A 16,249-nucleotide genomic window follows, 5' to 3' on the forward strand; every position below is an offset into this window, starting at 1 on the left:
TACTGATCTCTGCGGGGTTTTATTTCTTCCTAGTGTTGTTGCATAGCTGGTGTGTTTTTGCATGTTTGCATAATGCACATTAATGTAGAAAAGATGCACAAGCTGTCATCTATATTACTATTATTCTTTTAAAATAAATAAATAAATAAATAAAATAAAAGGTTTTCAAACCAGTCAGTACAGCACATTTGAAGACTTCGCTCATGAAGAAATAATTTTAATTTTAGCACTGACATACAAAACTGACAAAGTATGATGTGCGGAAATCATCATAATCTTTTCTCAACATGTCATCACAGCAAGGCACTAGTGTTTGTTCTACATCTTTTTTTTTTTTTTTTTGCTTTAACTATTGCACAACTGCTGTTTAATGATCCGTTAGTCCGATTCTGTTATCTCTCTGGACTTTCTACATGCGTTCATGATTTTTGCTCTCTGGCCAGGAATTCAAAGTGCAGCAATCATCCCAGTTCCACTTATTTGTACTTGTAGAAACCCTCTCCGGTTTTTTTGCCCAGCTTGCCCTCGGATACTAGCTTGTTGAGAAGCGGACTTGGAGAAAACAGTGGGTTTTCTGGCTCCATCTGATACCATCCTACAACGACGCGTGAACAATGAATTAAGAAATAATCGTACAATCACGTTAAAGGAATAAAATGACAACCTGATCGCGTGAAGGCTTACCGTCAACGATAAATTTGGACGTGTCCAATCCTACGTAGTCCAAAAGCTCGAAAGGACCCATGGGATAACCGGCTCCGAGCTTCATGGCTACGTCGATGTCCTCTTTGGAACCGTGACCTGAAGAAACGGAGAAATGAACATTATGAACCATTTCATAAATAATATACACAGGTGTAAGTGTAAACTGGAGCGTGGGTAGCAAGTGTACCTCGTTCGTGTAGTCGCACAGCCTCTATTAGGTAAGGCACGAGCAGCCGGTTTACAATAAAGCCTGGAGTGTCCTTACACAAGAACAATGCTGCATTAAAGGTGGAAATGATTCGCTCACTGCTGGCAATATTTACAATACGGCATATCTGATTTAAAACTAGCAAATACGTCTAACAAAAGCAAAATGGAGAGTCTAACTGACTGTCTAAATTTAGCATGTAACATATTCGAAATAAAAACATGTTCTTCTAAACTGTGCTTTTCTCTTTCTCAACCCCAGTAATAAGTTACAATCACAATTGTATCGCATCTTATTAACCAACATCAGCTGTATATTGCTTCATAAACGTGGTTTTCAAACTTACTTTGCATGACACTGGATGCTTTCCTAATGCTTTGCTGAAATCAAGGAGTGCGTTAAATGTTTCTTGGCTTGTTCCTGGAGCCTGGATGACCTAAAAGCAGAAGACATTCAAAAGTACGAGATCTTTTCAGACATTTCGGAACAGTAAAGGTCTTTAATGTGTGTCCTAGTCCTGCCGAATTTCACTTCTAATCTAACATACGGCACGTTCCAGATAATCAGGCGAGACCCGTGTTCAATATAGCCCATATAGTGTCAAACCTCATTTCTTTGAAATTGAGAGTTCAACGTTGATTATCTCATTACAGCTAGAGATCGACCGATAATCGATTTTACCGATAGTTTTCCTGATATTTAATCATTCTTCCTTAATCAGACAGTGTGTCAAAAACCAAAGCAAAACAATAAATACATATAGGTTCTGCATATCGGTTATCGGGCACATAAACATGCAAATAATCGGTATCGGTTATAAAAAAAAAAAAAAATCAATATCGGTCGAGCTCTAATTCCAGTGGCACCTGTCAATGGGTGGGATATATTACGCAGCAAGTAAACAGTCAGTTCTCGAAGTTGACATGTTGGAAGCAGGAAAAATGGGCACGCATAAGGATCTGAGCGACTTTGACAAGAGCCAAATTGTGATGGCTAGAAGACTGGGTCGGAGCGTCTGCAAAACAGCAGGTGCTGTGGGGTGTTCCCGGGATGCAGTGGTTAGTACCTAACAAAAGTGGTCCAAGGAAGGACAACCAGTGAATTGGCAACAGGGTCATGGGCTCCCAAGGCTCACCGATTTGAGTGAGGAGCGAAGGTTAGCCTGTCTGGTCCGATCCCACGGAAGAGCTACTGTAGCTTAAATTGCTGAAAAAAAGTTTGTGCTGGCTATGATAGAAAGGTGTCAGAACACACAGTGCATCACAGCTTTCTGTGTATGGGGCGGCGTAGCTGCAAACCGGTCAGAATGCCCATGACCCCTATCCACCACCGAAAGCTCTATCCACCACCTTAATTTAAAAAAATATATATACATATATACACATACACACACCTGTGGTACCAACAGTGGCAAAGAAAAATGCTTTTAGGATGCAATGCATGCCATCATGCAGGAATGCCTGCAAAACAACTAAAGTTTTATGCAGGTAGACATGAGATATGCCTTTTACACCATGCTCTCAATGCAAAGTTGAACTTAGTTCTCTGCTCCAGTGCTATAAAAGTGAGATTTTATATATCAATAACCATAATAACCATTTTCCTGGCCTCACTAAAGTAGAAACAGGAAGTAACAAGCTTCCTAACAAGCTGAGGTATGTGAAGTAAAAAAATTAACTGCGCTGTAATGTGTATATTCCAAATAAAGGCTTTCTTCTTCTTTAAGATGAACCAATCATGCTACCCAGTATGCGAGGTGGAGTGCGATCTGATGCGAACTATGGTTGAAGTGAATCCCAGACCACCTTTAATTTATCATTAGAGGTCGAAAGATTGATCGGTTTTGGCGATTAATCGACACCGATAACCGTTAGCTGGAACTGTGGGTTATCTGCAAAAATCCACACCGATAGTTTTTCCGGGTTGCGTTCATTGCAGGAGTGACCGAGAAGAGTCCGCAGTCATTATACGGTACGAGAGCGGCCTCTAGAGGAGAAATAAAAACTATCACTGACAAATTTTGTTGTTATTTGAAGTTTTTTTTTTTGACTCCCTTTGGATGTCTCTGTTTTTATTTGTTATTTGGAGTGTTACTTTTTGGTTCAGTTTGATGTATTTATTTTATTTACTTTAATATAATTAATATACATGAATATTTATGCATTTATTTCATAAAAAAAAGTACAGTACATGTTCATGGTACAGTCAGTACTGTTAATTTTTTTAAATAAATGTTCTGCAATATTTTACGTTGAGTGTTGCATTTTCATTCAGCATCAATTTTAAAAACTATCGGTTGATTAATCGGTTATCAGCAGGTAGATACATCCCGACTTACTTATCGGTAAAAATCCACTATCAGTTGACCTCTAGTAGACATGTCTGATAAGACGGCCAATCAGTTATTACCAAAAAAATGTCGACTCAGTCTATATAATGTATATAAAGAGCATAATTAAACCTTACCTCCACAAGCTTCATCATGGGGACGGGGTTGAAGAAATGGATCCCTCCAAACCGGTCTAAGCGAGCTGTGGAGACTGCGATATCCGCAATAGGAAGAGAGGACGTGTTGCTGGCAAAGATGGTGTGTCTGATGGGGAACACAAGCACGCGTCAACGTTTCATTATCCGAAACATTCATTTCAAAATGCCAACATAACTTTTTGATCAGCGCTGAATCTCTCACTCTGGTGCCACTTTATCCAGTGTAGAGAAGAGACTCTGTTTCACTTTGAGGTTCTCCACGATGGCCTCCACCACCAAATCAGTGCCCTGCACCACCGATGCTGCATCTGTGCTCGTGGAAATGTTCTTCAGCACCTTCTGAACAAACTCCTCTCCGGCCTGTGGAGAGAAAAGACACAGATTCGTCCGTTCTAGTGCATTGCTTCAGGGTTCCAAAGCATCATTTTTGTCCACACACACACACACACACACACACACACACACACACACACACACACACACAAACAAACACAGAGAAGACATCAGCTGTTAATGACGACTCGAGAATGAAATCTGACCTCAGGTTTGTCTGCAAACTTCTTCTTCACTACTCTCTTCAGACTGCCCTCAATGCCCTTGGTGGACTTCTTCAGGATGTCCTCGGACGTGTCCACCAGCACTACTGAATGTCCGGTCGCTGCCGCAACCTGGATGAAGACAACAACAGGCAGGATAAGAACGAATTCCTTTAATCAATGTCCATCCATCCATTTTCTGTACCGCATGTCCTACACATGGTGGTAGGAAGCCTGAAGCCTATCCCAGGGAACTCGGGGCACAAGGACGGGGTGCCAACCCATCACAGGGCACAATCACACACTAGTTCACACACTACGAACAATTTGGAAATGCCTAAAACACACATCTTTGGATTGAGGAAGGAAACCGAAGTACTTGGAGAAAACCCCTAAAGCACGGGCAGAACATGTAAACACCGCACATACACGGGGCAGAGGCGGGATTTGAACCCACAACCCCGGACGTGCAAGACAAACGTGCTAACATACAATGAATGTACCATTTTAAACCAGCAATAAATTATTCAATATGGTTTGAAAAATGGCCAAAATACATGAACATGCACATCTGAAGAACCTTAATCTAATACAATCAGGAGAAATCCTCTTAAGCGAGTCTAAATCTAAATAACCTTATCCAGACAAAAAATCTTTCGAAATGTTTTAATGACGAATATTAATTGGGGGGTAAAATGCATAGCTTTTACCCAATGCATTTTGCATCCCCAATAAAACGAAAGAAATTGAAGCGAAAGCTGAAGTGTGAGTCGGTCTTTTCTATCTCGTATTTGTGTTAGACTTTTTGTTACTTCGCTGCAAGCAATTTAAATACTCATTTGAATTTAGAGTTGTGATGTAATATGAAATATGCTACAACATCAAAAGTTTTTCCCTTTTATAAACATAGTTATGCATGTTCATGGATTGTACTTCTGCTGTCCTTGTTCCTTTCATTCTGTAACTTTTATGAGACAAAATGTTAAATAATAACAACACCACTGCTAAATAGTTCATCGACAAATGACTCTTGAAAATTTAATTATTATCTCATATTTATTGTGCACCTATTATTTTTCAAATATTACCTTTCATGTAGTGTGTTCTAGAGCTGTTTGTGAATGTAAAAAGTCTGCAAAGTTTCAAAAATCAAAGCGCAGGTCAAACGGAGTTATTGACTCCTAAAAGAAGGAACCGATTCTGAACAGCTGAAACGAGTCGTTAATAATTCCAGACTTACTTCCTGTACTAACCTACATAGGTTTGTAACAAAAAGCCCCACCTCTGGTCTTCATTGGCTGCGCTCTGACAGCGGTAGACCAATCACAACAGACTAGGACATCTGACCAATCAGAGCAGAGTATGCTCTCTGAAAGGAGGAGTTTAGAATGAATCCTTTAGAACTCGAGTCGTTTGTAACACTGAGAGGAAAAGGGTAATGCTGCAGTTTAAATTATGAGCACATTAAAGTGTTTTTTGACCTTGGATGCATGTAAATCTATTGTATGAGACCTTTAAAACAAAATTAGGCATGTTTCAAAACCATAATAGGTGTGCTTTAACACAGGAGCTTAATGTCTGGATCCAAAACACCTCCTTAAATCATTAATCATTATATAACATGAGTTTATACACCATATCTAGTGCACTAAATGTACAACAGGGAGCTATTTAGGATTCAGTCTTAAAACTTAAAAATATAAAAATATATATGCGTACAATCCTATGCAGAACAGAGTATTGACCTGCATGCAACATGCTGTCATGAGATTTAGATGGAAATATTTTGCAAATGAAACTTGCATGCACTTAGAGGACAGGTGACCTGCTGCAGCTAGTCAGATGTTAGCTAGCTAGCTAGCACACTGTAGGCTCCTTACTAGTTATCCGTTAGCTTGTTCGCTAGTACCTGTGCGATTCCCGAGCCCATTAATCCTCCTCCGATAACAGTAACATGTTTAATGGCGGCGTTTCGGACGGTAGAAGAGCTCAGAGCTCGGGTGATGTGGTGAGTGAAAAACGCCATGACTGTGTGACAGCGGCTCGTCTCAAAACTGGGGGAAAAGTCAGCCTTGGTCACGTGGTCACGTCTCCTGCATTAAACCTTTCTCGCGCGTTCCCAACCCACGTGACTACTACACTACCCTACTTCCTAGTGTGCTATGTATCTATGAGGGAGTTCTAAATATAATACGTATATATTCTAATATATAATACGCCGAAAATAACCACATGAAATACTGAAATCGAGCACTGTGGAAAGGAATGTATAGGAATTTGTAAAATTGAAATTGTAGATAAGTTCAAATTTCTTTACAAAATGATAAATATCTGAGCATTAACCATACACCATTTTCATACTACTCACATCTACACGGTGGGTGTTATTATTACAGTCGGACGATATTATTGATATCATGATAAACTGAGATATCAATCATGATATCACTTTATTTTTTAACATGTTTTAATTGTTTATCTTTATTTATTTATTTATTTATTTATGGAATTTGGCAGACGCCCTTATCCAGAGCGATTTACATTTATATCGTTTATATCAGTGGTTTTCAAAGTCGGGGCCGCCAGGGGGCGCCTGGGGGGCCTCAAAAATTTGGTGTGAAAAATAGATTTTCTCTTTCTCACTCTCAGACAACCACACATACACACACACACACACACACACACACACACACACACACACAATCAATTCCTAATCTAATGCAATGTAAAGATGCAAGATGTAATTATTAATTTTAAAAAGGGGGGGGGGGGTATATTCAGAAGTCTGTATTTTTAATGTGTTTTAAAGACATCTTGCAAAAGGGGGGCCTCGGTCAAATGTTAATGCCATTTGGGTGGCCTTGCACTGGAAAAGTTTGGGAACCACTGATTTATATCATTTATACATTTGAGCAGTTGAGGGTTAAGGGCCTAGCTCAAGGGCCCAATAGTGGCAGCTTGGCAGTGATGGGATTTAAACTCATGACCTTCCAATAGGTAGCCCAAAGTCTTAACTACTGCTATTTATCTTTTAATAATTACAAACTGAATGGAAATGAATAAAATGGAAGCAGCTGATTTGATAATTTTTTAACATATAATTTTTCAATTACAACCCCCCCCCCCCCCCCCATTTCCATTCCCAAATCATTTATTTATTTTTTTAGACATTAAATAAAGGTATACTCAGACAGTTTTACAGTTCTGTTTTTAAAATGCAGCTCTACTGTTTAGCTGGCAGTTTCTTAGCTAACCTATATACAGCGAAACATATCTTAAATTGTAGAAATATTTTACAGTATCATGGTATGCTATGTCTGTTGTATCACCTGCCCATAGTTGTTGCTAAATCAAAAAAATAACGTTGAATATGACAAACTGTATTTTTACATATTTTTAGTACTGTAGTATGCAACCTATATGGTCCCCTCCGAAACTATTGGAACAGCAAGATCAATGAAATTGTTTGTATTATACACCAAAGACATTTGGGTTAGGGATTTCAGCTTTTATTTCCTGGTATTTACATCTAGATGTGTTAAACAACATAAATCAAAGAACCTATGATTTATAATCCTAGAACAACATAAATCATATCAGACCACCCAATTTTTAGGTGAGCAAAAGTATAGGTAAAGATCAGTCTTGAAGTAAATTAAAGTGAATAACACTTGCGTATCCATTGCTTGCAATAACTGCATCGAGTCGGCAACTCATTGACATCACCAAACAGTTGGATTCTTCTTTTGTGATGCTTTTCCAGGCTTTTACTGCAGCTTTTTTCAGTTGTTGTTTGTTTCTCCCTTCAGTCACCCCTTCAGGAGGTGAAATACATACTCAATTGGTTTAAGGTCTGGTGATGGACTTGGTCAGTCTAAAACCTTCCACTTTTCCCAATGATAACATCTTGTATTGAGTTGGCAGTGTGTTTTAGATGATTGTCTTGCTGAATGCTAAAGTTCCTCCCAATTAATTTGGATGCATTTCTCGGTAAATCGTCAGATAAAATGTTCCTGTAAACCTCTGAATCCATTCTGCTGCTACCATCATGAGGTACATCATCAATAAAGATTAGTGAGCCTGTTCCAGAAGCAGCCACGTAAGCCCAAGCCATGACACTACCTCCACCATGTTTCACAGATGAGCTTAGAGTTTTGGATTTTTTGTATGATCACAACTTTTGTATCTCATCTCTGTATTTCTTTGCAAATTTCAATCTGGCTTTCTGATTCTTACTGCTGATGAGTGGTTTGAGTCTTGTGGTATGACATCTATATTTCTGCCCACAATGTCTTCTTCGAACAGTGTATTGTGATACCTTCACCCCTGCCCTCTGGAGGTTATTGGTGATGTCACTGACTGTATTTTGGGGTTTTTCTTCACAGCTCTCAATGTTTCTGTCATCAGCTGTCTGTTGCTCAATACGCCAGAGATTTCTTTCTTTTACAGGGCATTCCAAATTGTTGTATTGGTTATGCCCAATGTTTGCGCAATGGCTCTTTCTCAGCTTCAAAATGGCTTGCTTTTCTCCCATAGACAGCTCTGATCTTTATATTGGCTTATCCTTTTCAACAACAAATGCCATCTTCACAGGTGAAACTGAAGGCTAAAACCAAGAGTACATGTTCACAGCTATTTACTGTTTAAACAATCAATCTAACAGGACATACCTGGGTAACAAGAAACACCTGTCAGTCACATGTTCCAGTATTTTTGCTGGCCTACAAATTGGGTGGTCCAATACAAAATGTGTTATGTTCTATGTTCTTTACCACGTCTACCTGTGGAAATACCTGGGGGGGGGAGCTCAAAGTGTAAACTCTCTTCTTATATTCATCTTTTGATCTCAAACCCAAATGTCTTCAGTCTACAGAAAAAAAAATTCAGTTGGCCTTGCTGTTCCAGTAGTTTCAGAGGGGACTGTATTGTCAAATCTATAGCAGATGAATTAATTAAATTATTCTTATATAATACAGGGACTGTGCAACTATAATGATTTAAAATAATGTGTAGAAATGTCTGAATAAAAGCTTATATTTTAGAATGTTAAACAAAGATAGAATTTAATTTCTATCTATCTCTCTATCTATCTATCTCATTGCTTAGATTTTTTTTTTTTTTATCACATTCTGCATATTATCCAGGTTATTTGTATTAGTGAGAAATACTACTACTACTACTACTACTACTACTACTACTACTAATAATAATAATAATAATAATAATAATAAGAAGAAGAAGAAGAAGAAGAAGAAGAAATAATAATAATAATAATAATAATAATAATATATTGCACCTTTAATCAAATGAAAGTCTATGGATATGACAGGTAAATCAGATTTTTTTTTATTTTTGTGTAGAGGTAATAAATTGCAATGCTTTATATGTAGCTGATATTTCATATGTAAATACTTCCATACACAGATTTTTTTTTTTTAAATCCATTTATTTCATTGGTCAAACAAAACTAAACCTTCAAGTCCCAAGGCATGAAACATTAAAGAGTATGTGCCTTATTTAATAATAAAAAAAATTCCCATATGTTCCCTTTAAGAGACATAATACATGTAGTATAATAATTAAAGGTGTCATATCATGATTTTTAAACATGAATTATTTTGTTTATTGGGTTTAATAAAATAGGCTAACATGCTTTAATGTTCAAAAAAACGCATTATTTTGTGAAATATTGTATATTATTACAATACCTCTATTCCCAGGCTGCCTGAAATGCTCTGATTTCTCCAAAGCCCCTCCTACCGAAAAGCGCAGCGTGCGCTGATTGGCCAGCTGATACACTGTGATGTGATTGGGCAAAAGCCTTGTGCGTCGGAAATGTAATGCCCCTTGGATTACCGCCAACCTCCGAGGCTTCTAAAGCAAATCTAAACTAGTAAGCAACATTTTGTTGGTCTTACCGTATCAGTTCGAGCCCGATTCAGAAAGTGCAGACAATCAAACAGAAACAAGTTTGCAAACACGATTGAGCAGAATGTTTCACCGTGGTAAGGTTTTATTTTGTAACTCTCTTACCTTTCAGATACGATGTAAAATCCCAACCCTGAATTTACATGCTGTACACAGCTTCTGTGTGTACATGGGTACTCATGCGATATATCTTTGGAAAGCTAATATTCTTGTGATTCGATTGATGTAAACCGTTTCAAGATAAAATCACAACAGCAGTCTACAATCAACGTCTCTGTCAGACCACAACAAACATTTAAAAAACTGAGGCAACTTAGTAAACTTTAGCTAGCACGTTAGCAGAAGTCTACAACTGAGCCACAACACAAAACTTCACATTTGGACAGTCAATAGCAGATAATTCATAAAATTACCGTAATTTTCGGACTATTGAGCGCACCTGAATATAAGCCGCACCCACTAACTTTAAAAAGAAAATTTTTTTTGTACATATATAGGCCGCACTCGTCTATAAGCCGCAGGTGTCCACATTGTAACATGAGATATTTACACAGAAAGATGTTACACAAAGATTTTTTTTTTTAACTTTTAATTAAATACGTACCATAAATGCTTTTTTCTGAACAGTGCCTGTAACACGGCTGGTTAAAAAAATAAAAAATACAGTTGCCTACCTGGAAAAGTCATTGATCGCTATTTTCATCTTCCTCCTGCGCACTAAATCCACTAAAGTCGCCTTCTTCAGTGTCGGAATTGAACAGCCTCAGAATTACCGGTACTTCATCACACACTTCCTCAGTCTCTCTTTCGTTGTCGCTCTCAATGTCACTTACGTCTCGAGGCAAATTCAGATTTGAGCTTGTGCTGTCCTCTTCATCACGCAGCAGTCCAGCCTTTCGAAACCCGCTGGTGATGGTAGATTTTATGACACTGCTCGACGCTGTTAGGATCCACTGGCAGACTGGAGCAAAAGTTACTCTTCGCATGCTATTTCCTTCTTCGACAGCCAGATCGATCGCCTTTAACTTGAAAGCTGCATCATATGCATTTCTTCGTGTGTTTTCCGCGATGAGGGAGTGTGCATGAAGCGCAAAATGACTGATCTGAAGAATGTAGTGTGAGCGCGTTTGATTTAATTTGAACCACTGAATCCACTGTGACCTGTTCGGTACTTTCATTGGTCCGATGTGACGAGGCTAAATGTTTTGGCGGCATGAAGCACGTTAGCTCGTAAAAATCCATAAATTAGCCGCGTCATTGTTTAAGCCGCAGTGTTCAAAGTGTGAAAAAAGTAGCGGCTTATAGTCCGGAAATTACGGTATCTAACACCCTTACAGATTTTGATTCAGAACCGCAAGATTCTCCGAGCAAAGTGTGAATCGCCCCACTTTTCAGGAGTAGCCTTTGTGTGTAGCCTGCCTTGTATTCGCCCAGGTTCAGGAAGCTGTCCTCTGTAAAATGTTTGGGTTCTACTGCTCAGGAACAGCATTATAAATAAACAGTAAGCACTAATTTAATCCATTTTCAGAAGTCTAAACAAAGAAGTTTTGCTTTCACACTGAAACTCATAGCGTTTCTGCAATATGCCGCCTGAATTCACTGAAGCCATGCCTTCTTTCTTCGTGCCTGTTTTTGGGCGGGATTATGCTGATCGTGCAGTCTGTGACAGAGAAATTACGGAAGTAAATCTGGACTTCGAACGAGGCGTTTTGGGCAGGTCTGGAGCAGTGTTTTCTGTTAGACAGAATAAATCCCTTTGGGGAAGACCATGAGCTTTGGGACTTTGCAGAGCAAAGCAGAAGCACAAGCAGATTCATTACACACCCAAAAAAATGGAAAACATTCAAAATCATGAAATGACTCCTTTAAAAGCCATACCTTCCTAAACATGACTTATTAAGAGATGAGCAGCGTATTCTTATATTCAAATCATAATTATATTTGTCTCATGTATAACAAATTATATGATTTTAAACCGCATCAGGAAGCTTTTTATAAATGTTTAAATACTGTAATATTTATGCATTGATCTGCATATATAACACATTAGTGCCTACATATATTAATTTCCCTTGCATTCGATACAAATCTGAGATCCATAAAATAATTTTGAATGCTGTTAAGGCCACTTGCACCTCAGATCTTAAAGCAGTTCACAGAGGTGATCAGATAACATTTATCCAACTGCAGTTAGAGTTTGATGGATTGTTCAGTGAGAGAAATCAAAAGGAGAAATGATGTTGTGTTGTCGTGTCATTGTCAGTTAATTTGATAGAAATTCATTTCTATTCCGTAAACTGACCAAAATACAATATTCTGGCCATAGACCACAAGAAAGTGCTAAAGCTGAAAAACAACATGTAAAAGTATGAACTGTAAATGAACTGTTTTAGTATTATGATATTACGACCGTGATTTTGAAATGGTCAGACGTACACATTTTCAAAGTAGTAAAGTGCAAAAGCTGAATGTGAAATTAGACACGAATACCAAAACTACGGGCAATTTTAGTATTCAGTATTCTAATACTCTGCACTAATCCGACACAATTTAGTGAAATGATTTGTTACAAACCACTGGTTTTACAACTGAAGCTCAAACCAGTTTCACACTGGTCTCGCTTTATCAAAATCAGCTGGAATTTGTTTGACTAGCTCCACTACTGGAGCTCTTCACCTTCGTTTGAATGAATCGTTGCCCTAAAACGCATTAAGAAATCAATATCATTGTTGTCTCTGTGAGTTTCTGACGACGTTTGTGTTTCAGTTTAGCGTGGCGTTACACACACACTGAAGCGACAGGGAGCCAGCGTAAGGCCGAAGCGTCCGTGCATGGACAGAGGCTGATGTCCCTCAGGGAGGCGGAATGTGAAAGCCTGCATCAGGCTGGTGAACATCAAGAAGAGCTCCATCTTCGCCAGCTGTTCTCCCATGCACACTCTCCGACCTGAGGACACGAGGATAACAAATAAAAGGGAATGCTCTTTTTATATTTACCAAGTACCACATAGCTCTTCTGACATCCCTGACTATGGCTTTAGCTGACAGAAACCACCAATAAAATAAAACCATAAACCATACCTATTCCAAATGGAATAAAATATTCCTTCCTGAGGAGTTGGCCTTGTTCATCCAGAAACCGTGAAGGATTGAAGTCATCTGGATTCTCCCACACGGTGGGATCTCTATGGACCGACCAGAGGTTGGGAAGGATGACTGTCCCCTTTGGAATAGTGTACCCATGGAATTCTAGGGGGAAAAAAATATTTTAAGCAAAACAAGTGTTAGTTTCTGCTTTCTCTTCACACTTCCATTGTTTTTAGATCACCCGAGGATCACATGTGAAGACTGATTAACAGAACTCGGGATTCTGCTTCAGCTTGACAAACATGCCATTTGGTTTCACTTCCTAACCTGTGGTCTTGGAAGCCATGTGAGGAATAGCCAGAGGCACCACCACAGACATTCTCTGCACCTCCATGATGGTGGCCTCGGTGTAGGGCAGCGTGCCCTTATCAGTCAGCGACGGCAGCCTTCCACGTCCCACTACTGCATCGATCTCTCGCTGGACATTCTCTGAGACATCACAGATTTCATGTAACCGAATGGATTATTAGTGCGTTTCTTTCTTTAACATGTGCCGTGAAAAAGTATTTGCACCTTCCTGATTTCCTTCCTGAACAATTGATCATTACACCACTCTAAGATAACACCAAAAGAAGTGCTGCAATACCTGAAAATAAGCGAGAACGTGAAGCAGAATGGTGTTTCCTCCACCAAATACAATCATTTTTGTATCTATTATCTCACTTCTCCCATGGCTTTTTTGCTAACTCATAACTGTAATAACTGAAAATAGCTAACTCAGTGTCTATTGATTTGCTGAACCACTGACATCTCAAAAAGCTACAATTATGGTAACATCGCAGCAGGCATTCTCACTATGAGCTACTTAAAACACTGACATGCACTATAGCCTCAAATAAGTCCCCTCTGCATGTTTTTATTCTTTTTTTCCTTTCCATTCAGCATTATAATGGGAAAGCTGCGCAAATATAGCTAAACCCAAATAAGGCTTATTGTCACGGTAACAACATTGAGACGCAATATCAAAAGTATTTATTCAGACCTGTGATGTTGAACCCAATCTATGTTCAAAGTCTCCAGACATTTAAAAAAAAAAAAAAAGCATAAAAACTATTTGGAAGCTTGTATTTCCACACCTATGGTATAAGGTAATAATACTACTAAACATAGTTAATTAATAGTGTTTTTCACAGACACTAGGGGAAAAGGTAGTAAATAAATTCCAAATGAACTGAATTCATCTTGGAGAAAGTTTGTGCTTAAAGGTGTGCTTACCTTGAACATCAGGATGTAAACACATGTACAGGACCATCCACAGGATGCTATTAGTGGTCGTATCCGTCCCCGCAATAAACAGGTCCCCTATTATGTAGAACAGGTAATCCTCGGAGAATCCATCCTCCTCTGATCCTCCTGTTTTTTGCTGGGTCAGCATCTCCACCAGATACATATCGATGAAATCCCTGGGGTTCTCGGGGTCCAGTGTGGCCCTGTGCCTAGCTATAATCTTCTTCAGGAATGCCGTGATGTCCCTCTCCACCTGGCGGAGCTGCTTGAAAACACCACAGGGGACGTAGTAGAGCCAGGGGAAGATGTTGATGAGCAGGGCGGCACTGTTCATGCTGATCTCCAGACCGTGGGCCATGAGGTTCATCTGCGTGCAGAACTCCTCATCCTGGTGATGGAAACGCTGGCCCAGGCTGATCGAGGAGATCACGTTAGACACTGCGTTGCTGATCAAAGGAGTCAGGTCCACTCCCTGTCCTCCTGCCTCCTGGTTTCGCTTCAGCAGCTCAGCCTTGACCATGGCGAATCCCTCGCGGATGCAGGGCTCCAAGCTGAGCTTGCCCAGGCCGAAGTTTCGAAGAGACATGTGGCAGAACTTGCGCTGTTTTCTCCAGATTGGACCGTAAGGTGCAAACACAATGCCTGTGGATCAGATGCGTTAACACGTCAGATACTGCTTCGAAATGTTGTCTTATAACCTATACTACTTGACGCTCTAAGATGCCCATCCCATTCCAGAGGTTTAGCTTTAGTACACCCTGATCTCATCATCTATCTATAATCTTCAAAAACGAATTAGTTTATGTTGACGTACTTTTCCATCATTTGCATCACTTACGGACAGGTGGCTTTGTTATTCTGTGAGAGAGTTTATTTCACAGCATCAATGTTATTCATGGCTTTAACGTTATGGCTGATCGGTGTACGGGTCCGATGGTCGGAAGTCCACAAACATAAATAAATACACCACACCAGGTACAAACAAAACAGTCCTGTGCACATCTATACTTGAGACCAGGTTTTAAACTTGCGTGATGTAGCTGAGGTTGAGGAACTGTCAGTTTGTCAGAGTGTAAGCAAAGCTGAGTGCATGGCAGAATGGATGAATGATGTATGGGCTGCTCTCACCTTTCCGTTTGGTCAGAATGGTGATCAGAGGGATGTCAGGTCTGTCAGAGAAGACTTCTGCGTGGTTGGACAGCGCGTCTCTGATCAGCTCGTATCCGTTCAGCACCACGACCAGCTGACTGCCCACAAACAGGCTGTACACGTTACCGTAAACCTTCGACAGATCCGTTAAACCGACCTGTGGGGAAAGCGGGCTTGCTCTCTGCTTTTCATACTCTTCAGCTTTCCGGACGAACAGCTTCAGAAGAAACGGGGGCACCAACAAGCTTCCGAAGTTCCCAACAACCGGAAGTGGTTTTGGGCCCGGGGGGATGTTTACAAACAATTGTTTACTCAGTCGATACTGCCTGAGCAGAGAGAAAACAATAATGATGAAAAGAGTGAAAGATACAAACGGCACGGAGGGAAACACGACTTCATGCCACATTTTATTAAACACAGCCTCCATGTTTGTTGTTGTTGTTTTCAATAAAAAATCTCCAACTGTGAATGAAGCATGACTCCCGATGAGATCATATGTAGATTATTACGATCTAACACATCCTATAATGTAGTCTCAACGCAAAACGGTTATAAATAGTATACATTTCATATTATAACGATTTGACCGACATTACGGAAGCGCAATTAAACACCTATAACTCAAGTCTCTTTTCCAAACAAACCCGTTTAAATCCCCCTCCAGGCTCTGCTCTGGACTCACGCTTCTGTCACTCGTGTTTTGTTTTGGTAGAAGCGTCCGGAGGGTGTGGCCAAATCCGCAGATTTTCATTAGTTAACGGTAGGTTCACGAGGACGGAACATGGGTGGGTCTATATGTAACCGTAGTCCAATCAGATGCCACGATAGGTTTGAAGCGTCAGCCGCACCGCCATTTTGAAGGA

At 39.7% G+C, this 16,249-nt stretch overlaps 2 protein-coding genes across 2 annotated transcripts; both read right to left on the reverse strand.

Annotated features, from left to right (window-relative positions):
* Window positions 1–204: 204 nt before the first annotated feature.
* Window positions 205–5,980, reverse strand: hadh (hydroxyacyl-CoA dehydrogenase). Its single transcript, NM_001200964.1, is given in 8 exon segments — window positions 205–595; window positions 685–801; window positions 893–965; window positions 1,260–1,349; window positions 3,380–3,506; window positions 3,603–3,760; window positions 3,940–4,068; window positions 5,846–5,980. Coding segments are annotated over 8 exon segments (930 nt in total). The 5' UTR covers window positions 5,963–5,980; the 3' UTR covers window positions 205–476.
* A 6,255-nt stretch (window positions 5,981–12,235) lies between these two features.
* Window positions 12,236–16,091, reverse strand: LOC108262960 (cytochrome P450 2U1). The gene is made up of 5 exons (XM_017463317.3): window positions 15,366–16,091; window positions 14,226–14,879; window positions 13,278–13,439; window positions 12,945–13,112; window positions 12,236–12,810 (listed from the first exon to the last, which is right to left on the reverse strand). The coding sequence occupies exons 1-5, from the start codon at window positions 15,811–15,813 to the stop codon at window positions 12,632–12,634; spliced, it is 1,611 nt and encodes a 536-aa protein (XP_017318806.1). The 5' UTR covers window positions 15,814–16,091; the 3' UTR covers window positions 12,236–12,631.
* Between the last annotated feature and the right edge of the window lie 158 nt (window positions 16,092–16,249).

Source organism: Ictalurus punctatus, chromosome 3, assembly GCF_001660625.3.
Source record: "Ictalurus punctatus breed USDA103 chromosome 3, Coco_2.0, whole genome shotgun sequence".
NCBI lineage: Eukaryota > Metazoa > Chordata > Actinopteri > Siluriformes > Ictaluridae > Ictalurus > Ictalurus punctatus.

What these genes read in the sequence shown, in the direction of transcription:
- LOC108262960 (XM_017463317.3), bottom strand. Translation starts at nt 15,813, where the DNA reads ATGGAGGCTGTGTTTAATAAAATGTGGCATGAAGTCGTGTTTCCCTCC. An exon ending in CATTCTGACCAAACGGAAAG is followed by an intron (nt 14,880 to 15,365) that starts GTGAGAGCAGCC and finishes TCTGATCCACAG; the next exon opens with GCATTGTGTTTGCACCTTAC. An exon ending in TTTACATCCTGATGTTCAAG is followed by an intron (nt 13,440 to 14,225) that starts GTAAGCACACCT and finishes GTGATGTCTCAG; the next exon opens with AGAATGTCCAGCGAGAGATC.